General features: G+C 43.6%; 1 protein-coding gene across 8 annotated transcripts in view; it reads left to right on the top strand.

Moving 5' to 3' along the window:
- Window positions 1–3,944: 3,944 nt before the first annotated feature.
- Window positions 3,945–26,633, top strand: part of tdrd5 (tudor domain containing 5) — a 31,797-nt gene continuing 9,108 nt past the window's right edge. The window contains exons 1-16 of one of the 8 annotated variants that reach the window (XM_030371849.1): window positions 3,945–4,102; window positions 4,658–4,894; window positions 5,427–5,632; window positions 6,677–6,980; window positions 7,272–7,330; window positions 7,502–7,585; window positions 7,946–8,029; window positions 8,328–8,487; window positions 8,810–8,967; window positions 9,458–9,672; window positions 9,955–10,164; window positions 12,593–12,659; window positions 15,984–16,181; window positions 19,744–19,872; window positions 23,234–23,311; window positions 23,536–23,694. In XM_030371849.1, coding sequence (XP_030227709.1) covers window positions 4,660–4,894; window positions 5,427–5,632; window positions 6,677–6,980; window positions 7,272–7,330; window positions 7,502–7,585; window positions 7,946–8,029; window positions 8,328–8,487; window positions 8,810–8,967; window positions 9,458–9,672; window positions 9,955–10,164; window positions 12,593–12,659; window positions 15,984–16,181; window positions 19,744–19,872; window positions 23,234–23,311; window positions 23,536–23,694 — 2,346 coding nt within the window. In that variant the 5' untranslated portion in view covers window positions 3,945–4,102; window positions 4,658–4,659. Of the gene's footprint in view, window positions 4,103–4,657; window positions 4,895–5,426; window positions 5,633–6,676; window positions 6,981–7,133; window positions 7,331–7,501; window positions 7,586–7,945; window positions 8,030–8,327; window positions 8,488–8,809; window positions 8,968–9,457; window positions 9,673–9,954; window positions 10,165–12,592; window positions 12,660–15,983; window positions 16,182–19,743; window positions 19,873–23,233; window positions 23,312–23,535; window positions 23,695–26,633 lie in introns of all 8 variants that reach the window. The other 7 variants (XM_030371851.1, XM_030371850.1, XM_030371847.1 and 4 more) reach the window with 7 other exon arrangements.

Genomic DNA, 26,633 nt, shown 5'->3' with positions numbered 1-26,633 from the left:
TGTCACATGATTATAACCCCTTCCCGTGAGGATGGACACTGTCTTTCAGCGACCCTCACAACCCCCACCACCCCCCCCCCACCCCTTCCCGTGAGGATGGACACTGTCTTTCAGCGACCCTCACAACCCTCATCACCACCCCCCCCCCCACCCCTTCCCGTGAGGATGGACACTGTCTTTCAGCGACCCTCACAACCCTCATCACCACCCCCCCCCCCCCACCCCTTCCCGTGAGGATGGACACTGTGTATCAGCGACCCTCACAACCCTCATCACCACCCCCCCCCCCTACCCCTTCCCGTGAGGATGGACACTGTGTATCAGCGACCCTCACAACCCTCATCACCACCCCCCCACCCCTTCCCGTGAGGATGGACACTGTGTATCAGCGACCCTCACAACCCTCATCACCACCCCCCCCCCCACCCCTTCCCGTGAGGATGGACACTGTCTTTCAGCGACCCTCACAACCCTCATCACCACCCCCCCCCCCCACCCCTTCCCGTGAGGATGGACACTGTGTATCAGCGACCCTCACAACCCTCATCACCACCCCTTCACTGTGTATATTGTATGTAGTTCTCTGCAAACCTATGGTGGCATCATGCCTTCACTGTGCATATTGTATGTAGTTCTCTGCAAACCTATGGTGGCATCATGCCTTCACTGTGCATATTGTATGTAGTTCTCTGCAAACCTATGGTGGCATCATGCCTTCACTGTGCATATTGTATGTAGTTCTCTGCAAACCTATGGTGGCATCATGCCTTCACTGTGCATATTGTATGTAGTTCTCTGCAAACCTATGGTGGCATCATGCCTTCACTGTGCATATTGTATGTAGTTCTCTGCAAACCTATGGTGGCATCATGCCTTCACTGTGCATATTGTATGTAGTTCTCTGCAAACCTATGGTGGCATCATGCCTTCACTGTGCATATTGTATGTAGTTCTCTGCAAACCTATGGTGGCATCATGCCTTCAGTGTGCATATTGTATATAGTTCTCTGCAAACCTATGGTGGCATCATGCCTTCAGTGTGTCTTGAACAACCACACAAGGTTGCCAATTTATATGAATTTTGTTGATGTATTTGCACGTTTAATCTTGCTGAATTCTACAAGGCAAATTAATTAATTTAAAACTTTAATGGGGCCGTTCCCCGTTCTCGCAGACATGAATAATTGTGTCCAAATACAGATATGAGGACGACAAATGACCTGAAAACACTTGGTTGGGGTTTGACTCATTTTTCCTGCATTTACAGTGTGGGCGCAGAATTCGACGGTGCGCTAGATTGATTGTGGCATCGTTGATTGCGACCTGCGTTGCTTGTGGACTCTGTGATGATCGCAGACATGAATAATTGTGTCCAAATACAGATATGAGGACGACAAATGACCTGAAAACATTTGGTTGGGGTTTGACTCATTTTCCCCGCATTTACAGTGTGGTCGCAGATTTCGACGGTCTGCTGTCATGAATTGTGACCCATCGGGGATTGCGACCTGCTGCTTGTGGACTCTGTGATGATCGCAGATATGAATAATTGTGTCCAAATACAGATATGAGGACGACAAATGACCTGAAAACACTTGGTTGGGGTTTGACTCATTTTTCCTGCATTTACAGTGTGGGCGCAGAATTCGACGGTGCGCTAGATTGATTGTGGCATCGTTGATTGCGACCTGCGTTGCTTGTGGACTCTGTGATGATCGCAGACATGAATAATTGTGTCCAAATACAGATATGAGGACGACAAATGACCTGAAAACATTTGGTTGGGGTTTGACTCATTTTCCCCGCATTTACAGTGTGGTCGCAGATTTCGACGGTCTGCTGTCATGAATTGTGACCCATCGGGGATTGCGACCTGCTGCTGGTGGACTCTGTGATGATCGCAGATATGAATAATTGTGTCCAAATACAGATAGGTGGACGACAAATGACCTGAAAACACTTGGTTGGGGTTTGACTCATTTTTCCTGCATTTACAGTGTGGGCGCAGAATTCGACGGTGCGCTAGATTGATTGTGGCATCGTTGATTGCGACCTGCGTTGCTTGTGGACTCTGTGATGATCGCAGACATGAATAATTGTGTCCAAATACAGATATGAGGACGACAAATGACCTGAAAACATTTGGTTGGGGTTTGACTCATTTTCCCCGCATTTACAGTGTGGTCGCAGATTTCGACGGTCTGCTGTCATGAATTGTGACCCATCGGGGATTGCGACCTGCTGCTTGTGGACTCTGTGATGATCGCAGATATGAATAATTGTGTCCAAATACAGATATGAGGACGACAAATGACCTGAACACACTTGGTTGGGGTTTGACTCATTTTTCCTGCATTTACAGTGTGGGCGCAGAATTCGACGGTGCGCTAGATTGATTGTGGCATCGTTGATTGCGACCTGCGTTGCTTGTGGACTCTGTGATGATCGCAGACATGAATAATTGTGTCCAAATACAGATATGAGGACGACAAATGACCTGAAAACATTTGGTTGGGGTTTGACTCATTTTCCCCGCATTTACAGTGTGGTCGCAGATTTCGACGGTCTGCTGTCATGAATTGTGACCCATCGGGGATTGCGACCTGCTGCTTGTGGACTCTGTGATGATCGCAGATATGAATAATTGTGTCCAAATACAGATATGAGGACGACAAATGACCTGAACACACTTGGTTGGGGTTTGACTCATTTTTCCTGCATTTACAGTGTGGGCGCAGAATTCGACGGTGCGCTAGATTGATTGTGGCATCGTTGATTGCGACCTGCGTTGCTTGTGGACTCTGTGATGATCGCAGACATGAATAATTGTGTCCAAATACAGATATGAGGACGACAAATGACCTGAAAACATTTGGTTGGGGTTTGACTCATTTTCCCCGCATTTACAGTGTGGTCGCAGATTTCGACGGTCTGCTGTCATGAATTGTGACCCATCGGGGATTGCGACCTGCTGCTTGTGGACTCTGTGATGATCGCAGTTATGAATAATTGTGTGCACATACAGATATGAGGACGACAAATGACCTGAAAACATTTGGTAGGGGTTTGACTCATTTTCCCCGCATTTACAGTGTGGGCGCAGAATTCGACGGTCTGCTGTCATGAATTGTGACCCATCGGGGATTGCGACCTGCTGCTTGTGGACTCTGTGATGATCGCAGACACGAATAATTGTGTCCAAATACAGATATGAGGACGACAAATGACCTGAAAACATTTGGTAGGGGTTTGAATCATTTTCCCCGCATTTACAGTGTGGTCGCAGATTTCGACGGTCTGCTGTCATGAATTGTGACCCATCGTGGATTGCGACCTGCTGCTTGTGGACTCTGTGATGATCGCAAACATGAATAATTGTGTGCACATACAGATATGAGGACGACAAATGACCTGAAAACATTTGGTTGGGGTTTGACTAATTTTCCCTGCATAATAGTGTGGGCGCAGAATTCGACGGTGCGCTAGATTGATTGAGGCATCGTTGATTGTGACCTGCGTTGCTTGTGGACTCTTTGATGATCGCAGACATGAATAATTGTGGCATTAGTTCATATTTATTTCATAAACGGCAGTGTAAAATAATAATAACGGTGGGCATACAAATAAAAACGGTGGGCATTATAACAAAAACATAAAATGTGCTTGATAAATAGGCTACATTTGATTTCATTTGCATTTCACAGACCCATAGAATGGATAAGGTGTTTAGTACGGTCAATCACCGTTGCTTCTTTCCCCATAAGACGCTACAGTCAGTAAGACGCTTTCAAGAAAGAAAGCATAGCCCTGTGTCACAAAACGAATGTACCCATTCCGAGTCTAGCTTCAAACTCGTGCATGTTGCTGAAAATGAGCAACAGCGCCCTCTGGGGTCACACTTTTCGACGGGTGGCAGAATTCGGTGTAACACCTGTTCTCCCTACGCTCATCAACCCAGTCCACTCCTCACGTGACTCCACGCACCTCAATAACCGATCTAACGTTAGTCGATGCATTGAAATAAGCAAACCAGTGCTGAAAGAAAATGCTTTGAATTCTCAATTAAATTTCCCCTGTAGGTCAGCTGCTCTGCAGTAAGTCGGTAAGTACCGCACTACTTCAGGCAGTCATTAGAAACAACTTAAAAAAACTACGGACTTTAGCGGGAATAGGTGGAAGGAAGCTAATGCTAACCAATCTGGTGATGGTAATAAAACATGGTCTGATGCTGCAACATGTTTTAAAGACAACACGGTGATGTTCATATCACGTGAATGAGTGCAGATACCACTACAATCTAAAGTTATCGTGTAATTCTGCAACATTGGTATTCAATATAACAAGGCAAATTTAGTCTTATGTGAACGAGGGTAGATGCCACTAGAATGTAAAGGTAGGGTGTAACGTTAATGCTGCAACAGGATAACTAAATGCAGGATGGTAGGCCTACAGGTAATTTCTCGACGCTTGTAACGTTACGACATACTGCAAAGTTAGGAAAGAACGCAGAAAGAGCAGTTCTTGAGACTTCCTATAGACCTATCAACATAGGCCCTGGAGTGCACATTAAAAACAACTTAATGTCCACTCCACACTAATGTTGTTTTTGTATTCTTTCCGCTATCTTAAGAGTCTTTTCTCCTTATTTTCACTACAGTCATGATGATGAGCCAGGATCGGACGTTGGCCAAGCTGAAGAAGGATGTCCGCTCTCTACTACTCTCTTCCAAGCTGGGTCTGAGTGCAGAGCAGCTGAGGAAGGACTACGTATGCATGCTGGGCCAGCGTATGCCCCTGAAGGAGCTGGGCTTCCGGAGCATCCTGGATATGGCCAAAGAGATGCCTGAAGTGGTGTCGTTCATATACTTGGAAGACGGCAGCTTTGTTCTAAAAGGTAAGACCAATGTGGTCACTGATGCTGTGTCATTTGGGGTAGACTGGCTATTAAAAGATGAAAATGTCTGTCATGTAACTAAAACACCCAGAGGCTGTGAATTAGCTGAACACAGATTTTCCCGCTGTGTCAAGTGTATTTATATATATATTCACCTTTTAAGATGTGACACTGATTTAGACATATCTCCTTTTCACTACTCTTCGGGCCCTCTGACCTCCTCTCTTATCCTCCTTTCTCCACTCATTTTATATCATATCCTCTCTTGTCCTTCTCCACACCACTCCTCCACTCACTGTCTTTCATCTCCTATTCTCACCTCCTCCTCTTCTTTCGCTCTTCTTCCACTCCTCTCTTCACTTTTGCTATTCACTCTCCATTTCCTCTCTCGCATCACATTCTCTCCATTTATCCTCAACCTCTTCCTCTCTCCTCCTCACAACCATTCTTCCCTCTTTAATCCTCTAATTTGCCTCTCTTCTACTCTCTCTCCCTTCCTCCTTTATCTTTACATCCTCCTACTCCCCCATAGCGGTCTCTGACGAGAGCACTGAAGGCATCAACCAGCTGGTCTCCAAGCAGCGGCTCACCAAGCCCAAGAACAAGAGGGGGTACCTGAGGTCTTTCCCCATGCGGTACCCCCGCCCCATGGCCCCTATTATACTGCCTCGGTGGGGCCGGGCACCCCCGGCCCTCCCTGCCCAGCTCAGATCTCAGCTACGTCAGCTGATCTCCCAGGTACTGCCTCAGACTGCGAGTGACAGTGTGCTTCCGGAAGTAATAATACCATTTATTTTCTCAATAGAGGTTTTGATTAAAAGCCATAATGTCGTAACCAAGTATACTTGCCACACGTCGTTATATTGTGAATCAATGGTGTATTCTCCTGTAGAAGCCCCAAGTTTAAAGGGCAACATCTCGTTTTTAGAAAACAAGTTTTCTTCGCGACTTTGAAACCACTGCACTATCCATAAATTGAAGTGTTACATGACTTCTTCGATTGGCTGAGCTCGCTGGAACCATAGAAACGTTTACCCGCACCCGCAAAATTCAAGTCGTCAGCCTGGTTAGAGCTTCTTCATGAACTCTACATGATGAAAAATATGTTGATCTAGAATATATGATTTATTTTATTTTCCTTTATTTATATATAAATAAAAGTAAAAATATATGATTTAGCAATAGCAGTGCCTTTTAGTCATTTTGGTAGCATGAAAGCATAGGAATACATAATGTTCAATTAATAGGTAACTTGAGACTGAATTCACATGTTTTAAAAACGCGTTATTACGTGGTGACTGCAGTCATCTACAAAGGAACATACCATGTCGATGAAAACAATGCACGCACGCACGCACACACACAAACACAGAATATGACCCAACTTGTATAAATCAATATAATAATGGCAAAGGTTATAAGATTTTTCAGTATTTGAAATTATTTTTTGCCCCTAATCAAATGTTTTATGGTTCTGACTACCTTGCCGAATGATTGGCTTGGTTTAAAAGGGGGCGGTCACTGTTGCACTCTATAGAACGTTGACGTAGCTAAAAACTTAGCTATAAACGTTAACCTGTGCATAAACCTATTGGTTTATGCACAGCCTCAATGAGGGTTTGGCCAGCAGCAACAGAAACAATCCATTTTAACATAGAGTGCAACTTCAAAAAGCCTTATATCTTGGTCTATGCTGAATTATTTGTTCTTTTTTTATACACACTGCCAATAAAGTGTGAATCTTATAAAAAAAAATTGGTTTTGGTCCGATTCTGGTTCTAGGGTCCGCTCCGTCTTTCGGAGCTGGAGAGAAGGTTCCAGCAGTGCTTCGGTCACCCACTCCGCTACACTGACTACGGCTTCTACTCGCTGGGGGACATGCTGGCCCGCGTGCCGGACCTCTGCATCCTGTATACCAGGATGGGCTCCGTTGTCAGCTTCAAACAGCCGGAACAGCCGGGGCCTCAGTCCAGACCTCAGTCGCCCAAAACAGAATCTGTGAAGCCTGAGGCCATCAGACCCTCTCCCTGCTTATTCTCTCCTTTAAATCCAAAGACTGGGCTACTACAGCCTGGACAAAGCTCAGGTGGGTGTGGGAATCTTTGCAGGTGGGCTTGATGCCCTAACCATCTCATTAATGTCATGTTTTTATATTAAATGTTATTTTGTACTTGATAAGAGCGTTTGCTTAATAGTAAGTATGTTTAGTAGTGTAACATACTCTTATCACAAACTGTAGCACCGTCACAGTGTAGTCCGAGCCAGAGGACTACTTCTGCTACCCAGAATTCCCTGGTGCCTTGTTGTAAAAGTTGGGATCCAATCAGTAATGGGTCAGAGCGGGTCCCAGATAACGGACCCCCACATCAACCAACAGGCCCAGAACCTCAACAACCCTACCAAGATGGACAGCTCCTGGAGAAGTTCATGTTCAAGGTTAGTTTTGTCATTCATTCATTCATCCTATAGACAGCTCATTCTTTGATTCGACTCTTGTCTGTTGATCAAATAGTAAATTGATGTTCCCACAATGTTCCGTATCGTGATTCACATGATAAGTATTCTGTCAATATTCTGTCACCTCCTGCTATTGTGCCCTCTTGCCAGCTGGAGACGGAGCTTCGTCAGAAGATTCTTGAGAACGGCTACGCAGGTTCCGTGAGTCCGGAGCTGAAGGACAAGCTACAACAGGTCTGGACCCCGACCCTCACTGAGACCAGTCTCCTATATGTAGTATGGTACTGGAAGTGTTTCCATGGCAACCTCCATGCATCCTTCCCAAATGAGTTGAAAGTCAAGAGGTTGGCCGACCTAGCATAGTTGCTAGGATGCTAATTAACAAGATAGCAAGAAATCTGACCTAGCATAGGAAGCACAGGAAACGGGGCAGAATAGTAGGTTGACATGGGTGTTTGACTCTCACCTTAAAGGTTCTGGGTTCGATCCCGGAGCCGTGCTAAAGTCGAATTCCTTTCAACTCTATAAGAAAAAGCCATCAAACACTAGGTAGTAAAAATGATGTTCTATCCCCGTCTCGACCGGTCCCCCCAGCAGGCTGATACGAGTTACACTCTGCAGGTTGTTCGAGACCACAGCCAGGGGCTGTCTGTTCACGACCTGCCTACTCACTACAAGGTAGGCTCTGCTCCAACAATCCTCTGGTTTCATCTGATACATGTGTCATACATTTCATTTTACTGTGCCTGAATTGATATTTTATGGTTATTTGTGGGGGTTATTGAATGTTTCAGTTGAAAATTGATTAACAGTAGAACCATTGGATGCTACCTTTTATTGTAGAAAATGTATAGTCGTTGGCATTTAATATTATTGAACATCCATTAACTTATTGATATCACGACGACTTCTCTGTGATGTGATCCTATGGTTCTGCTGCTCTGCTGGTGGTTCTACTGGTTGTTATGGTGTCAAGAGGGTGTTTGGTGAGGAGCTTCCAGTGCTGCAGAGTGGGTTCCTCAGCGTCACACAGCTGGTGGCGGCACTGAGTGACGTCTTCCACCTGGAGCCAGCAGGGGGCACCAAGGACCCCCACTGGATAGTCAAGAACCTCAGCAACAAGCACACTGAGTCGGGTCAGAACACGTCTGTCTGTTTACCTGTCTCTCTTTCCATCTCTCTCTCATGTTTATTTCTTATGTCGTCCTGTCTGTCTCCCTCACTGTCTCTCTGCCTGTCTCTTCTTGTCTCTCTCCTGCTCTGTCTCTTTCACTGACTCTCTGTCTCCCTCCCAATCTCATTCTCTCTTGCTCTCTGGCTGTCTCTCGCTCTCTCTGGCTGTCCTCCTATCTGCCACCCTGCTACTGTTATCTATGTGAAGCGTTAGCTCGGTTATGTTTTTGTCTGTATGCCAAATGTTAGCCAGCAGCTTAGAGTGTATATTTCTGTATCCTCCAGCAGAGTGTGGGGGAGAGGAGGGGAGACGGAGAGAAGGTTGTCTGTACCAGAGCATCAGGCGCTCCCTCTGGGAGCAGCATGAAGATGATGACAAGGAGGAGAAAGAGGACCAGCCTGATCCCACCACCTGCCTCACCTCCTTTCTTACCAACCAGCAGGTAAACCCTAGTCTGATGGGCATTGCTTCTACCGGTTTAGCTCCCTCACTTGCCATTGGTCCATCTAGCTGCCCGTTCCACCTTCAACTGGTGTCAAGTCCAATCCGTCAACAGCTCATGCTACCCCTGACTTGGGATTGCCCTAAATTGTGAAGGTCTTCCTCCAGGCTCTCTTGTACAACAAAGTCAAATCACATTTACTGTGACATCCATCTTTCCTGTAATAATTAATAATCTTATCTTGACTGTAAGTGTTTGTTATCAGCAGATGTATAGTAGGTTGAGGTTATGATTATGCACAAAAAAAAACACACAAGTGATGATAAATATTACATAAAGCATATTAAAGGAAATAAAATGGATCTGAATTATAAAATACAATCTCTTTGTTTTGCATTGCCCATCTTAGTGCGTCTTCCCCTGCCTCCCTGCCTGTCTCGCTTTGATTTCCTGCCCGTTCCACTCTCTCCACCCGCTCCCTGGCCTGTAGTTAGTGGAGCTGTACCCAGCAGTCCAGGTGCGGTCAAACTCTATGGTCCCTCTGGACGCGGTGCGGGCCCAGCGTCTGAGGCCCCCCACCCGGCGCTGGCCCAGGGCCCTGGCGGCCGTGCTGGTAGAGCAGGTGGAATCCCCCGGCAGCTTCCACGTGCGTTTCAGCGAGAGCCAGGAGGCCCGCTCCCTGGAAGACATGATGATGGAGATGAGGTGCTGCATGGGGAGCCACAGCTGGGGGATAGGAAATGGCTACAACACAGATTAAATAGGACTAGCAAAGGTTTAAAATAGGATTTAAGTAGGCTAGCAAAAGGCTCAAACTGGGTCCTAATGGAGTTACATAGGGCTAATTGTGGGTTGAAAAAGGGTTAAAAAGGATTTAGAACACATCACACTCATGCATGCACGTGGGCACTTAGCCTTTGCTGTGCTTAACCTTTGCTGTGCTTAACCTTTCCCATGTTTAACCTTTCTGTTTATCTCCCTCTCCAGGGGCTGCTACAACAGCTCTGGGGTCGCAGCACGCTACCGGCTGCCAGAGCGCTACCTGCGGCCAGGGCAGGTCTGCTGCGTGGCCCCCCGGGACCTGTGGTTCTACCGCGTGGTGGTCCAGCGTGTGCTCAGCCCGGACCAGGTGGAGGTCTACTACGTGGACTTTGGAGACCTAAACCTGGTCTCCGTGGACAAGCTCATGTTCCTCAAGTAGGTAGAGATCACAGATATACAGGTCATACTGAATATCGTGCGAAAGTTCATTTATTTCAGTAATTATGTAGACTCATTACATGCAAAGTGAGATATTCCAAGCCTTTTTTTGTTATAATTTTGAAGATTATGGTTTACAGTTTAGGAAAACCCAAAATTCAAAATCTCAGAAAATTAGAATATTACATGAAATCAATAAAAAAAATGATTTTAAATAAAGAAATGTTGGCCCTATGAAAAGTATAATCATGCATATGTACTCAGTACTTGGTTTGGGCCCCTTTTGCATGAATTACTGCCTTAATGCGGCGTGGCATGGATGCTATCAGCCTGTGGCACTGATGAGGTGTTATGGATGCTTCAATAGCGGCCTTCAGCACTTTGGCATTGTTCGGTCTCATGTCTTTCATCTTTCTCTTGGCAATGCCAAGTTCAGGGTTCAGGTCAGGCGAGTTTGCTGGCCAATCAAGGACAGTAATCCCATGGTCATTGAACCAGGTTTTTGTAGTTTTGGCAGTGTGGGCAGGTGCCAAGTCCTGCTGGAAAATGAAGTCAGCATCCCCATAAAGATGGTCCGCTGAAGAAAGCATGAAGTGCTCTAAAATGTCCTGGTAGACGGCTGCGTTGACTCTGGTCTTAAAAAAGCACAGTGGACAAACACCAGCAGATGACATGGCTCCCCAAACCAAGACAGACTGTGGAAACTTCACACTGGACTTCAAGTATCTTGCATTCTGTGCCTCTCCAATCTTTCTCCAGACTCTGGGACCTTGGTTTCCAAATGAGATGCAAAATTTGCTCTCATCCGAAAAAGAGGACTTTGGACCATTGAGCAACAGACCAGTTATTTTTTTCTTTAGCCCAGGTAAGACGCTTCTGACGTTGTTTTTTGTTCAGGAGCGGCTTGACAAGAGGAATACGACATTTAAAGCCCATTTCACAGATTTGTCTATGTGTGGTGGCTCTTGATGCACTCACCCCAGCCTCAGTCCAGTCCTTGTGAAGCTCTCCAACACTTTTGAAAGGCCTTTTGCGAACAATCCTCTCCAGGCTGCGGTCATCCCTGCTGCTTGTGCACCTTTTCCTTCCAGACTTTGCCCTTCCACTTAACTTTCTATTAATGTGTTTTGATACAGCACCTTGCGAACATCCAACTTCTTTTGCAATTACCTTCTGAGGCTTTCCCTCCTTGTGGAGGGTCAATGACGGTTTTCTGCACAACTGTCTGGTCAGCAGTCTTCCCCATGATTGTGAATCCCACTGAAGCAGGCTGAGAGACCATTTAAAGGCTCTGGAACTCTTTTCAGGTGTTTTGGATTAATTAGCTGATTCAAATGTGACACTTTGAGCCTACAATATGGAACCTTTTCACAATATTCTAATTTTCTTAGATTTTGATTTTGGGGTTTTCATAAATTGTAAGCAATAATCTTCAAAATCTTAACAAATAAAGGCTTGGAATAGGGCTGAACGATCTATCGTTTTCGACCGAAAATCGCGATCTCAAGCATTACGATTTTGGGATCGTCAAAGCTGCGTTTTTTTTATTTTTTTTTTATTTATTTTTTTTTACAAAAGTGCAATTATTTTGATGCTGATGAGCCATTGAAGCAAGTTTACTTAAGAAAGAGGGCTCCCTTTTTATTTGACTTTTTTGGTTGTTGTTTCTTAGGTACTTGAATAAACAGTCTTGCATTTGAAATCTGTTGCCAGCAGTTTTCATTATTGCATTACCTTAATGGAATTCATTGGTTATATTAATTTATACTGAAACTTGATTTAAAGAAAATAAATCGAGGTGAAATCGAAACCGCAATCTCTACCAGAAAAATCGCAATTTCAATTTTTTCTTAAAATCGTTCAGCCCTAGCTTGGAATATCTTACTTTGCATGTAATGAGTCTACAAAATGTATTAGTTTGGCCTTTTAAGTTGAATAACTTATAATAAATGCACTTTTGCACGATATTCTAATATCGTGCAAGAGTATGACCTGTATATAGTCCACATGAAGAGTTTTAATTATTGACGTCCTGTTAGGTTTTGTGAATATCCATCATAGGATTGCTAAAGTATTCTTCTTTGGATATTGTAGCCTCAAACAAATGGAGAACCCGACCTGGACAATGGAATTCAGTGCATTCACACAATGCTTGTTTTGTTCACTGAACCTAAATCTAGAGAAAGTAAAGTATTCCTTTACACAATTAATACAACATGGGACCCATTTGTTTTAGGTCTTAAATCCCATACAGGTTAGTGTATTGTAACGTGTAGTTTGGGGGTATCTTCTGTTTTCTAAGGGCTGAGATTGACTGGAGTAAATGGAACCCAGTCTTTTCAGTGTGGTGTGAACACAAGGGAAGTGATTTCAAATGAGTCAGGTTTCGCGATAGGAGGTTTTTTATGTCATCCTATTATTCCAGATCCTGTTACTCTCAACTTCCTGCTCAGGCTGTCCCTGCAATGCTCACGGGAGTCCAACCCATCTCTGTAAGTTGTGTGTGTGTGTGTGTGTGTGTGTGTGTGTGTGTGTGTGTGTGTGTGTGTGTGGAATGCGCGATATAAACGATAAAAAATGGCCTACGATAGAGATTTTAGTTATATTGCTCTATCGCGATAATGTATGTTTGACGCGAGATATCCATGACTCGCGAAATATAAAGAGCCACGAGCTGCAACCATCTGCAACGCATCGTCCGAGACCCGCAAATTTTAAAAAGAGCCACGAGCTGCAACCAGCTGCATCGCATCATCCGCGACACGCAAAATTTAAAGAGCCACGAGCTGCAACCGGCTGCAACGCATCGTCCGCGACCCGTGTAATTTAAAGAGCCACGAGCTGCAACCGGCTGCAACGCATTGTCCGCGACCCGCGGAATTTAAAGAGCCATGAGCTCCAACCGGCTTCAACGCATCATCGTCATCTAAGTAAATATGGCTGAAAGCGAAACGGAGGAGCTGGTGATTGCTCTCATTTCATGTTCATTTCAAAATTATATGCGTTCATTTTCCACTTATTGTTTTATGTTTTAATAGCAAGTATCTGTGCACACACTTGGAAGATTTTTCTTTATTTAAAATAGCCATGCCTAATACTGGACGTATTTCCCTAATTCACAGTATCCGTTTCTTTATTAACAAGACACCACCAATTTTTATTTCATTAAGAGAAGTATACGTCATTACACAGAAGATTTTTTTCTTTCTAAAAAGTCTCTGCAGCTACAACATTATGTTGTATGATTAGTTTTGCACAATAAATGTTCTCAAAACGACATACATTTAGCAGTTTAGCTTTCCTTAGAGTCTATGTTACCTGTTCTGAAATGGTTCTATTATGATTTATATATCGTGATATATATCGTTATCGCAATAGGTTGCATGTGTATCGCAATATGGATTTTAGGCCATATCGTCCATCCCTAGTGTGTGTGTGTGTGTTAGGAATGAGTCAGTCGCGACCGATTCGTTCACAACGAACAAATCCCGAAGGTGAACGACAACAACTGGTTCCCCAAAACAAGAGAACTGGTTCTTTGATTCTTTTTTTTTTAACATAAAACAAAAATATGGTCACGTAAATAAAATATACAAACGAACAGAGCTTTGCCTCCCCGCAACCTTATATTGATTGAATCTACAACGTTCTCAAAGATTCAGCCAATGAGAGGTAGCAATGGTGTTGCCATGGCACCTTGGTAAACAAATGACAAGGTGGTACTGTCGAATTTGCGCGCTTTCTCTGTCTGACGTATCTTGGGTCATTACTGACTTAACGTTCGTTAAGTCAGTAATCTGACTTAACGAACTAATCAAAACGAACGAATCAAACAAACGAATCGTTATACTCGGGGGTTAATCTAAACCGGGAAAGAGGGGCGCTGCGCCTCCTTGTTTCAACCCAGCGCCTCCTTGCCGAAAATTTTAAATTACTTAAAATCTCCCGGAATAGAGAGCGAGCGAGCAAGACCACGCACAGGAGACAGACGTGCTCCTAACCGCGTTCGCATCGCATCTGTGTAGCGAGCGCGCAGCACAACAGAGAGGGATCTAGAAACTGTGCATGAGGCAGTGTGCACGTGAGCCTCAGGCGCCTCCTGATTGGCCTGGATCGGTAAGTCAACCAATCAGTTTACAGTGTAGGTGGGCTTTTATCTCTTCTCCCGAACCAAATTTATCAATTCAACTTTGACCAAGCAGTGGAGTGTTGGGGGGGGGCTGAGGAATAGAAAAATACTAATTTAAATAATAAAGAAAGTGTTCTTCCAGCAGGTTCCCGAAGTACGTGTTTTTTCTATATACATTACTGGATGTAATGTTCTGCATCTATGGTAACTTAGCCACAGTGATGTTGCTAGGTACGCGTCCTGCGTCCCTGACGCATTAAAATCTGAAAGGACGCACTAAACTCACTATCCATGCGTCCCGGGGACGCATCTCATTTTCCCCATGAAAAACAATACATTGTGAACATTAAACAACTCGTGTTTAATCACAGTAACTGGCCAAAGAAACCTTCTTGTGAGCAGATCGGACAAGCGCTGTTTCAACCCTCTGCGCATCTACTCGGCGCAGACGTGATCCCCTGTACAAAGTATCGCGACATGCTAATTTAGCCGCTACCAAAACAACTAGCTCGTCACCGCTGATTTCATTTCAACAATTAAGAATACGAACTTCATAGTAAATAAACCCACGTTTCCACTGCTCGATGCTGTGCTCATTCGTGTCGAATGAGCAAATCAAACAGGATTTTTTTGCAATCCTTCTGATTAAATATATGTACATTTATGACAAAATCGTGAGGACTAGGCTTGTGACACACACACACACAAATGTGGCGCTCGCGCGGTATTAGCTAATTGGCGCCACCTAGTGATCATTATGTGCAAATGCACAGCCTCTCATTAAAATGACTTAGGGGTCATTTGACCCCTCTTGCGGCGCAAGGAGTAAGTAAAAATGGCCCGGCGTTTCTAGTGTTAAACATGAACGGTTGAGTACTCCAGCTCTAACCATATCATACCACCATCAAGGAGTTTAACACTATTAATATAATTTAAGAAATAGAATAATAATAAAAAAGAAACACATTTTTTAAACTGGGGAGTCGGGACCCATTGAATTTCTCAGGGACCCACCCAACTCGCCACCTGTGGGTCCCGGGGACTCACTACATTGAAAACCTATCAACATCACTGTAGCCATTTTGAGTAATTTGGCCTTACTATATGAGTCAACATACTGGTCCTTCACAAGCCTCAGAATGATCCATTTCTACCTCAAATTTCCAAAAGCTCTGCACCGCGGAAGGGGGGTGAACCCCCCCTTCCACGCTTTGCTCCCTCGCCATTGATGTTTTCCCCCTTGTGAATTTTTTCTAGAAAAACCCCTGGTTATACTGAACTGAAAGAACTGATTCCCGGAAAAGAATCATTTTGCCCATCCCTAGTGTGTGTGTGTGTGTGTGTGTGTGTGTGTGTGTGTGTAATTTCACGCTGTCAGTATTGCTAAACACAAAATGTTTAACTTGTATATCAAATCCGGCATCTGACTGCGATTCTCTCCTGTTTACCCTTTTGTCTGATACAATATGTTAAATAATCTGAAGTTGTTCAAAGTCTTGGAAATGGATAAACACAGTGTAATGTTTCTTTTGTTCACATTTTAAAGGACAAATCTCCTTTTTATAAATGGATAAACGTACAGAAAAACAACTGTCAACTGGCTCAGTTTACCTCTGCGTGATTGACACATGATTGGGTGCATTCTGCTGACCTGTATGTACGTGTGTGTCGTCTGCTCCCCCTGCAGGGCGACTGGAGCGCTGTGGCCACTGCCTCCTTCCAGAGCCTGTGCAGCGACCGCACGCTGGTGGCTGTCCTCCACGGTTACCACGGTGACGCGCTGCAGCTCTTGCTGTGTGACACCCACACGGAGGACGACCGCTACGTACACTCCGTCTTGCTGGAGCAGGGCCACGCCCGGCCCTGCTGCCCCCCCGGCACCACTGTCAGTTCACACGCCAGCAACCCTGTCATTTCTGTTCACACGCGAGTACATAGCACATGCATGCATGCATACATACTATGTATGCAAGCACATTGGGCACAGTGGGCACGAGTAGTAAATTCCAAACTCGAGTGATCGAAGGAATTCCTTGAGGATCAATCGAGTACTCGTTTAATCAAATATATTTTTAGAATGCAACGCATCTGCAGCTGGAATAGGCCTAATGATGAACGGCAATATTATCAACCAAACATGTAATGCTTATTCTCCATCAAAACAGTCAGAGTTTTCATTATTTATTTTTGCAAACGTTCAAAACATTTTCCTTACAAAAATAAATATGCGTCTCACAATTTAAATCACGTCGAACCAAGGCCTGTAACGGTTTAAAGAAAACAAAAACGAAACAAGTAGCCTAACCATTGCAAGTAATTTAAAGCTGCAAATAAAACGGCAGCAAATGGACTATGGAAATACTCACTATCACGCGTTGTGATCTTCTCTACACGGCCGGGATTAAAGCTGCGTCTTGCGGCGGTGAAAATAGCCGACACACTTGGTCGCTGCGGGTCTGCTTTCCCGAACTCAACGTTGTGTTTCAGGAGCATATGTTGCTGCATAGTAGGCCTACTTGTAGTACTCTGGTAGCTCAATTTCGCTTGGCATATTTTACATTTCACCTTATGATCTCCTATTTCTTTAAAGTATTTAAATTCTTCGCTGCGCTTCTGCCATCTCTTAACTTTTTGAATTCTGGCTTGCCTGCACACGGCACGGCACGCGCCTCACAGAAATTTGATACATTTAATTTTCTTTCTGCCCACGGCATGCGTTAGTGGCGTCGCACAGAATTGATACATTTGCTTCAGAAAACTTTGTATCAGTGGAGGCTTCTCCATTGAGGAGAGGGAGGAAGATCCTCCTTAACATTGTTGAGAATAAAAATGTAGATTGCCCAGACTACTGTTATGAATTAATGCCCTTAAATATGACTACTTTAATGCCTCTGAATTAGGGCTGCACAATATATCGAATTCTTATCGCGATGACGATATTGGCGTCCCACGATTACACGTAGTGTTCCCGCGATATTTTTACGATATTCTTTTTTAATTATTATTATTATTATTTATTTTTTTTTTAATTTTAAATAATGCACCCGCAAAAAAAAGAAAACGAAAAAAGAAACGAGCCCCGCCCATGCAGTAAACGCTCTACCTCCGCTGCAAAGCAAACCAAGCGCTCCCTGTACACCTGTCTGCGACTGCGTGAGTCCGGCGCGAAGCGTGAAAAGAGGGGGGGGGGGGGCGTGGCCTGGCGGCAATTTGCCGCTGAGCATAGTGTGTGGCTCCTACCACAAGGGGGTGGTAGAAATTCGAAAGATTTTTTTTCAATGAATAATCGTGGTAAATAATCGTGATATCAATATTGATCAAAATAATCGTGATAATCATTTTGGCAATAATCGTGCAGCCCTACTCTGAATATAATGTTTGTTTCCCTGGGTAAAGGGACATTAGCACCCCCTATCGCCTTTTGACAATTACTTCAGGGAGGAAGGTCCTCCCTCAGCCTCCGTTGACTCCCCCCCTTCATTTCTCAGAAAGTACTGGCGGCCGGTGAATAACATGGGTTTCAATGGGAGAGAGGAGGAAAGTCCTCCTCTGAGTGGGTGGGACCTTACAGGCGTCTGATTCACGCAAAAATCTAGTCGCGCTGCGCTATGAACCAATCAGCAGGATCCCTGGCTGGTGAGCAGTGTTGCCAGATTGGGCAGATTTCCCACCCAATTGGGCTACTTTTAACCGCTTTAGGCTGGGAAAATGATCATTGGGCGGGAAATGTACCCAATCTGGCAACGCTGTCGATAACAAACAAACCCGCTCTGCCCGCATTGCCGCTCAGTCTAAGAGACGCAAAGCAGGTGAAATCATCTGAAGGATAACGAGATTCTAACATTTGCGAAAGTGTACAATGGAAACATTGGAAACAGAGGACATTGTTCATGTTTAATTACACAAAGCATTCTATTCATTGAGTTACAGTGCTAAGTTAGCGACCAAAGAAAAAGGTAGACCACTTCGCAAAATCGAGATCACCAAAAGTAATGGCAACGTCAGTGTTGTGGGTGCTACATGGTTTGCTAGGTATTCATGGCTTACTGGTAGCATTACTAGCAATCGACTGTATTGCTGGCCCTGTTTGCTAATGAATAATGGCAAATCTCCAACGTGGGCTGTTTATGGTTTCCCTGATGGGAAAAATCTTGATTGAGCAACCAAACGCCACGACTAGTGTCAAGTTCACGTTGGTGCTGCTATGCGACTTTCCTTGCTAGGCACCATGCCTATAGATCAGGTTGAATCTAGAATAATGTTCTCGTTCTTTTGCTAGTTTGCTACTCTGACCGTTCTGTTTGATATTGTGGAAATGGTGTGGAAAGGGTGAATGATTCAGAGCATGATGCATTTTAAATGGCATCACTTTTGGTCAGTCTTTTCTTAAAACAATTGTACCTAAAAATAAACATGGCTAAATTACAACCAATAACTTCATTCATTGAGGGCAAAAATAGGCCCAGATTTACTTTTACAAATCAAGAGTAGGCCTGATTTGACTAATGGGCTTTGCATCCTTTCCTTCTGCCCTTGTAGTCCATTTCAAAGACATGCTGCCCACCAGCTTTCAGATTACAGTGATGCCACTGGTGGCTTTGTATCAAATTTATTCACATAACTATCCCTCCCTACTATTTTGTAGTTCACCAAAACATCCTGAAACAACTTGAGTCTCACATTCTTATGCCACCATACACCAACAGTGCAAGCAGGCCAATGGCAACCAAGTGTGCGGTCCTTCCTCCCTCACTTTAAAAACGACCAGCCGCCACTGGTGTGTATTATGCAAACTCGTACTTTGCATAATACACACTCGAGTACTCGAGTAATCGATTCCTCACGCCCATCCCTAATACATGCATAGTGTTTCCCCTAAAAAAACATTCTCCTCTACTGGTACTACTGGTAACTAACGAGGTGAGAGAGATCGCATATTGGTGCGGACGGTTTTGACCAGATGGTAAAGCAGGTGGCCTGTGATTAACATTGTTATTTTCAGTTGGTATAACAAAAGCAAAGTGATCACAAGGAGAGGATAACTTGGATAAAGTGCATTTATTGAATAAAATAATTCTGAACTATGCAAAACATATCACGTAATGAACATGGTAGAATTGTAAGAATTGAATTGTAAGAATCTTTATATAATCCCATTCGACTTTCATTCCTTGTTCTTAATATTCAAATTATATTCACATACAAATAAATAAGAAAATTGGCCTGTGAAATTAGAGAGGGAACACTGATGCATAAAAACAACCATTCAGAGCATACACACACATATGCAGTAGCAGAACATGTTTGTGTAAACTCTTCTTGTCATGAAATTTACAAATGTATTTAAATATCAACGAAGAAAAAATGAATTACCAGCTGTTCAAAAATCGGACAGCTGGTCCTTTTATCCATCTGTCTTTATCTCTGTGTGTGTCTGTCTGTTTCAGGGGGGTGTCCGGGACCACCTGAAGAGTCTCCATTTGAGAGAGGCGCTGATTAACCTAGAGGACGAAGAAGAGAACGCGACCACAACCATAACTCCCCAACCAATCACAGGACAGCATTGTCAGTATTCGGTAAGTCTGTCACAATAATTTTTTTATCAACATATGGATAAGACCTCGATAGTTTCCCGCCCTTGATGTTTCCCATTGCCTTTAAATCCATGTTTGTTAACATAAAGGCCCTTTCTCCTTTAACACGATTGTTGGTTGTGCTTTTTTCCCAGGTCAATAAAAAGTGAGAGAAAAAGCTATAATGCCTCATGGCATATTCCTATAATAATCGCAATGTTGAAAATACATTTTGTATCCGAAATGAAAACGAAAGAAAAACCATCTATATTGTTTAATGTGCAATTAAACAATGCTTGTACAGGGGTTGACACTAAGGTTTCAAAAGCACTTGCCCATCGGGCAAGTACAGGTCAGGTTCAACTTGCCCGAATGTAATGTTCACTTGCCCAAATTATAATCAGAATCGTGAATGGGCCTCTTTTTGCCAGGCACCCGGCCTGGTTTTGGGGGGGCTCAGAAAAATTCTCCTAGCTCAGACTGAAGCTGAATTTTAGCTTCAGCACATAAAAAATAACAAACTTCTCTTTGTTTACTTATTTATCGAGCGCTCACATCGTGCCATGAAGTGATTTCAGTCCACCGTTCCAACCTATTAAAGCTATCGCCAAGTTATATGTAGACCTGCATGATTTTATGCAAATGTACATGACTAAATGTCAGAGGTAGTAGCAAAGATATGTCTTTTTAACTTTTAAGTTTCTTGTAGCTCTAACTGAATAATCACAATCGCGTTTCTAGTAGGGTTGTCAGTCACGATACTGGATTTTCTAACTTCAATACCATTCCTGGAAAAAGATCGATATTCTATACCATTTTTGATATCAGGGGAAAAGTTTTGTTCAGGAAAGAACATAACAAAAGTAAATAGATTATATCTCCACAACTGCAAGGGCGATAATGTCATCTTTGGGCCAAAAGAAAGATTGTTGTGCAAGTGAAATATTCAATGGGGATAATACTTGGTTAAAGTGAATAAAGCCATGGAACACAGCATAAGTGGAAGATAACATTTCCACCTGAAATAATTATCAGTATCAGTTGGTCGTTATCAGTTGGGAGCGCTGTCTTACTATGAGACACAAATAAGGTAGATATCTTACAATTTTGACACTTGACACCTCTATTTAAAGTTCAGGGCAATTGAATGCACCAAGCCAAACACTCGCAAATAAATATATGGCCACTAGATTGCGCTAAAGAACATGTTTTCTGATTGAAGGCAATTTACCTATTTCCTAAGAAACCTTCTCTTATTCATTGATTGAAAACACCATGTTAAGTTGCAAAATTTGGCCCAGATACTGGATAATCTGTTTATGGTGGTTTTATTAGATCAGAATCAACTTTGTGGACAAAAATCACAAAGGTAATACTTCATTTTTGGTTGTTAAAAGAAAAGGGGACGTTTCTTCTTAAGTTGTTATTTGCGAGTTTTTAGTCACAGAATGATATGGTTTGGACTGTTGGAATAAGTGGAGGCTCAGCTTTCATGTAATATATAGTTTGTGAGGGTCCAATTTCGTGAAAAAGATCTCTATTGCTGTGTGCATGTGCACAGTTATGAAACCCAAAACCGTGTTCTTGACTTTCCTTGATAATTTGCCTCAATCCAAAGTACTTCCAAACTGCACTCCTCCATCACTACTCCATTTAACTTCTACCTAAACCGTTCGCGGAGGTGCTGCACTTGAGATGCTAGCTGTGTTGGCTAACCTTTAGCGAATCACTGCCAGAGACCGCACTGCGAGTGAGTGACAGAAGGCGGGGCTATATTCGCACTGAAGCGATGCGTGTCTGTTAACTCGCTTTTCCGAGAGAAGAGAAGACAGCGCGCTGATCAATTGCAAATACTTCTATTTTGTGTGGTTTTGAGGAACAAAAGGTTGTTCTGCCGTTTCTAAAAACATTTGAATAAATAGCTTTTATATTAACATCCACCCAAAATCCACTTGCCCGTTCGGGCAACCGGAAAAAATCTCAACTTGCCCAAACATTTTTTTTATACTTGCCCCGGGCAAGCGGGCAACCGTTGGTGTCAACCCCTGTTGTAGTGCCGACTGCTTTCGAGATGAATGATAAAAACATGTAACAGATTGCGATTATTTTTGGTCTACGAATAGACCTAATGTAGCTTACCAATATGGATGCAGTAAGAACACTGTTGTGGAACGTTAATAGGCTGTAACCTTCATATCCTTCAACTTGCACAATGGCCATGGTGACTACGACAAAGATACCCGACTGTGAATGCTTAAACGGATGAATTAGCTGATGAAAGCTGTAGGAAATCCACCTTGGGCCAAATACAATTTGACACCAAACGGAAATCGCATTGTATGTTTGCAGTCCCATTCAACTCAATGATTTGTTTTTGTTTTGTTTTTGCGTTGAAAAAATCGCAACCAACAATTGGGTTCAATGTAAAAATGTGAGTCAGTGCTCTCCCCGTGGACAATGCGGCTAATTATATTGACGCCATCAAGAGGCGACGTTAATATAATACCCTTTACTGCCTATTATTTGCTCGGCAAGAAAAAAATTTTATTGGTAGAATGCGCTCTAGTGGGCATAACGTTGATTAGTGCCATTGGCAATGCATAAGCCTGAGTATTCAATATATGGGTACATAACAATTATTAAGAATTGGCTAAATTGAGCATTTCATTTTTTTTTATAATTAGATTACTAAAAATAATGACTTCTAATGGGATTAAAGGAAGATTGACAGCTGTAATGTTTTCACTTAGTGCTATGTTGTTACAAAGTTCATATTTATTTTTATGTAATAAATTCTTTATTGAGGTCATCCTTTCCTTGTAATCAATTTGTTTCAAATCTTAATATACCAAGTGAACAAACATTTGAACGAAAATATAAATTAGAAACCGCCTGTTGTGTCATCTATCCAAAAATTTGTGCGCCAATATGCCATCCTGCGCGCCTCCTTAGGTTTATTTGCTACGTACCATTAGGCCTGAAAACACTAGTGGTAAACTACATTCATAGACCTATAATTATCTGTTATATGCATTGATCATTCATCTCGATAGCAGTCGGCGCTACAAGCCAATGTTTACTTGGACTGTGCTACGTGACTACTGGTTGCTTTTGAAAGCATGACTGTGTGCAGTTGTATCATTTGTACAGTTTCCTTTTTAGATGCCAACCAAAAAACCTAATTTAAAAAACAATAAATACGTAGAATATCATGTTTGCGTTGTAGCTGATGTAAATTGTTAACGCAATTTAGATGTCAGATTTTTCTTGTTTGCATTAACAGGAAGTCTGTTGGTGTAATGGTGTGCGAACAGGAAATGTGTTGGCATAAGCTGCATTGACGTGAAGTTTGTTGGTCTGTCAGGTCCTCGAAGAGGAGTCACTTTCTGAACCTCCTGGTCTGGAGCTTGTCGAGGCCTTCCACAACTCCACCAAAACACTGGTGCACAAACGCACACACGCATTTTTTGTCCCTCTAGCATGTTTGTAAATTTCTACTGTGGTACTATGTTAATACTGTAGTACCAGGTGAGTCTGCTAGTGGTCCTATTGTCCTCCTAGGATATACAGTGGTACCAGGTTAGAACTGTAGTACCAGGTTAATCTATTGTCCTATTCTCCTAGTATGGTGGTTTACTGTATTTTCTTGTACTCCACACTGATCAGAACCTGTGTGAGTCCTGGTTGAAGAGGAACCGCTGTAGTGAGGGGGACCAAACCTGGGCCTCAGGTGGTTCAGTGGAGGACTTGAGACCCCCAAGTTTCACCAAACTCCCTGAGCTAGCAGCAGACCACCAGCCCATTGATCTGCCCTGTGTTTCCCAAGTGAGTAGCTCTCTTAGCCTGACATCATCAGACTGACTTGCAAATTTGTATTACTTTGGAACCATTTCATTTGCGTTTTTCCGAGGTGGGTTATCAACGGCCTCAAACCAAAATGCTTCTGTATGCAAGTGGATAGACCTACAACCAATCGCAACATAACCTGTGACACATTGGACATTGACATCCATCTTGGTTTTTTATGTAGATGCCTTGACGGCGCTCTCATAGGGCGCTCCTCTTATCAGTCATCGTATCAGACCCGCCACATATAAGATCAGAAGAATAGAATATGCATTTCCAGCAGAAAATGCGAAAAAGTGAGGTTGAAAATATGTATTAGTAAAGCCACAAAAGACAACATTAAGACATAAAGAAATGGTAACACTTTATTTGAAGGTATCTACTAGGCCTGCAGCGGATTCGAATTGTATCCGAATCCGTTCGGTTCGTTTACCACAGTTCGGAGCATTCTGGAGATCCGCGGATTTCGTTTTCATGAAGGCATTGCCTTATGTAGCGTATTTTGCCTACTGTAGCCTACGTCCGATACAAAGGGTGTTTAGGACCCAGCGGAATGCATTCTCTCCAGTGCTGCCCGAGCCAATGAGACTTTTCCCGCCCCTCCCTTGAGTAACTCTCCAGTGCGATAGCTGTAATAGGTTGTTTTCTGAAGTTCAAGCGCACGATTCCTAAATTTAAAGAAAGTAATTGATACAATTATATTCTAAATATACGGGCGATAAATACAAATGGGTGATAAGCGGGATAACGGCCTTCGAGGTCGACCGGTTCGATGGAAATAATGGACAGGTAGAGGCAACTCTGGCTTCATGCTGCGCTCGTCGCCAGAGTTCTAAGCCTCGTCGGCCGTTATCCCTTACATGTTACACTCAGTGCAACATGTTTTCAAATGCATTTAGGGGAACATTTATTGCACAAAAAAGCCTTGCAAGTTGTCTGATTGCAGTCAATTAACACATTGCAAATAGACTGTGGGTCTCATTCATTTTTGTGTTTCTCCCCCAAACCCTCCGTCAAAAAAAACTCCGCCTTTTTACTATCACGGACATGATCCTAATCCGAACCGTATCCGAAACCGAGGCCCAAAACGGTTATCCGAACCGAACCGTGGACACACTGATCCGTTTCACCACTAGTATCTACTAGAGATGCTCTGATTGATCGGACGCCGATCATGATCGTCGATATTGACAAAAAAAATATTTGATCGGAGCACCCCAAAACCACTGATCAAAAAGGCTGATCACATAACGTATATTATTCGTGCAACTATTATTTTTTATTTAAAATTAAGAAATTTTATTTAAAATTAAGAAAATTAAAACAAACTGAAGAGCAATGTCTCCTACTAGGCAGTTTAATGTTCAGTGTCGTTTACTGAGAACTTGCATAGCTCAGTATGCGCGCAGGCACATTTCAGTACCGTAATGACGGCAGTATGCGCGCGGACAGACCGTATATGACACATTCCGCGGAGGCTTTGATGTTTCAGTCCTGAAGGATCCAAAGAACAGAAACTATTGGAACAGAAACTGGTGCTTGCCACCTATCCAGATTATAGATAAAAGATATGGAAGATTCCCATTCCCCTGCCAATCTGTGATCGGCAGTGATCGGCGATCAGCAGATCACGGTTTTGGTTATCGGGTCCAAAAATGCTGATCGCAGCATCTCTAGTATCTACATAAGGGTGACATGTCACTGCCATAACTATGATGTGTGTCGTGGCAATTTCCTCTAACAGATATTGCGCCTAGGTAAGATGAGCTTTCTGAATGCAAAAAGCACACAACACTTGTAGAACAAATATAACCTAGGTTTAATGACTGCGTTGGGTTCTCCGACGTCTCTGGTTCTTCTACTACCACATCAATCTGAAGTAGACGGAACCACGACATGGAGGAGGAAGGGATTGTAGACTGCGATTGTCTCCCGCCGGACCCCCGCTGCCCGCTGCCGAGGAACCACTGTCTCGGAAGCGGGCAGCGCCGCGGCGTTGGTGCCTCAAATTCTCTTGACGGGCAAAGCAGAGATGGGGAGGTAACCTGGCCCCTTATGACAACATATGGGGCCAAATTCGAAAGCGGACCGTCTGAGCTTTCATTTTTCAAAGGCGGAGCAGGATACTTAGTGCTCGTTTTACACCTAACGGCATTTCTAGCTACTGGGGAACCATAGGCAGGCTAAGGGATCTCATATTAATGTTAGACAACCTCATAAAGTGACATTTTCATACCATGGGATCTTTTAAGAAGAACAATAGTTGAGTGCTGCATGCAGCACTCACCTAATGAGCTGGCACATTCATCTAGTTCCCAGGCTATAGATCTCTGATGGCCAACATGGTCTCACAGGAATCCGTGAAATGACTACGGTCGGACGCTTAACTCGAAATCCGTGGCCACATCACGGAAACACGCCGATATCCGTGTGTGAGCCACGGTATAACAGTGTCATTTACTTGCATTGGAGCAAATTCCGTGGCCACATCACGGACAATTGAAGTGATTCCGTCAGACCACCACGGATTTTGAGTTAAGCCCCCGCTGTGGTCAAATGTGGCACACACACAGATTTAAACGGGAGCACACACACAGATTGAAACGGGAATCTGTGTGTGTGCCAAGGAATATCATTGTCATTTACTTGCATTGGAGCAACTTCCGTGGACACAACAAGGACAATTTAAGTGTTTCAGTGAGACCACCCCGGGTTTTGAGTTAAGCCCCGTGGTTGACTCGCTTGTTGAAACGGGGATCCGTGTGTGAGCCACGGAACATCAGCGTCATTAACTTGCATTGGAGCGAATTCCGTGGCCACATCACGGAAATCGGCGTGTTTCCGTGATGTGTCCACGGATTTTCGAATTATTCGTCCGTAGTCATTTCACGGATTCCTGTGAGACCAGGTTGCTGATG

The sequence above is a fragment of the Gadus morhua genome, chromosome 12 (assembly GCF_902167405.1).
Source record: "Gadus morhua chromosome 12, gadMor3.0, whole genome shotgun sequence".
In the NCBI taxonomy this organism is placed as follows: Eukaryota; Metazoa; Chordata; class Actinopteri; order Gadiformes; family Gadidae; genus Gadus; species Gadus morhua.
This window is presented reverse-complemented; position numbering and strand designations above follow the sequence as displayed.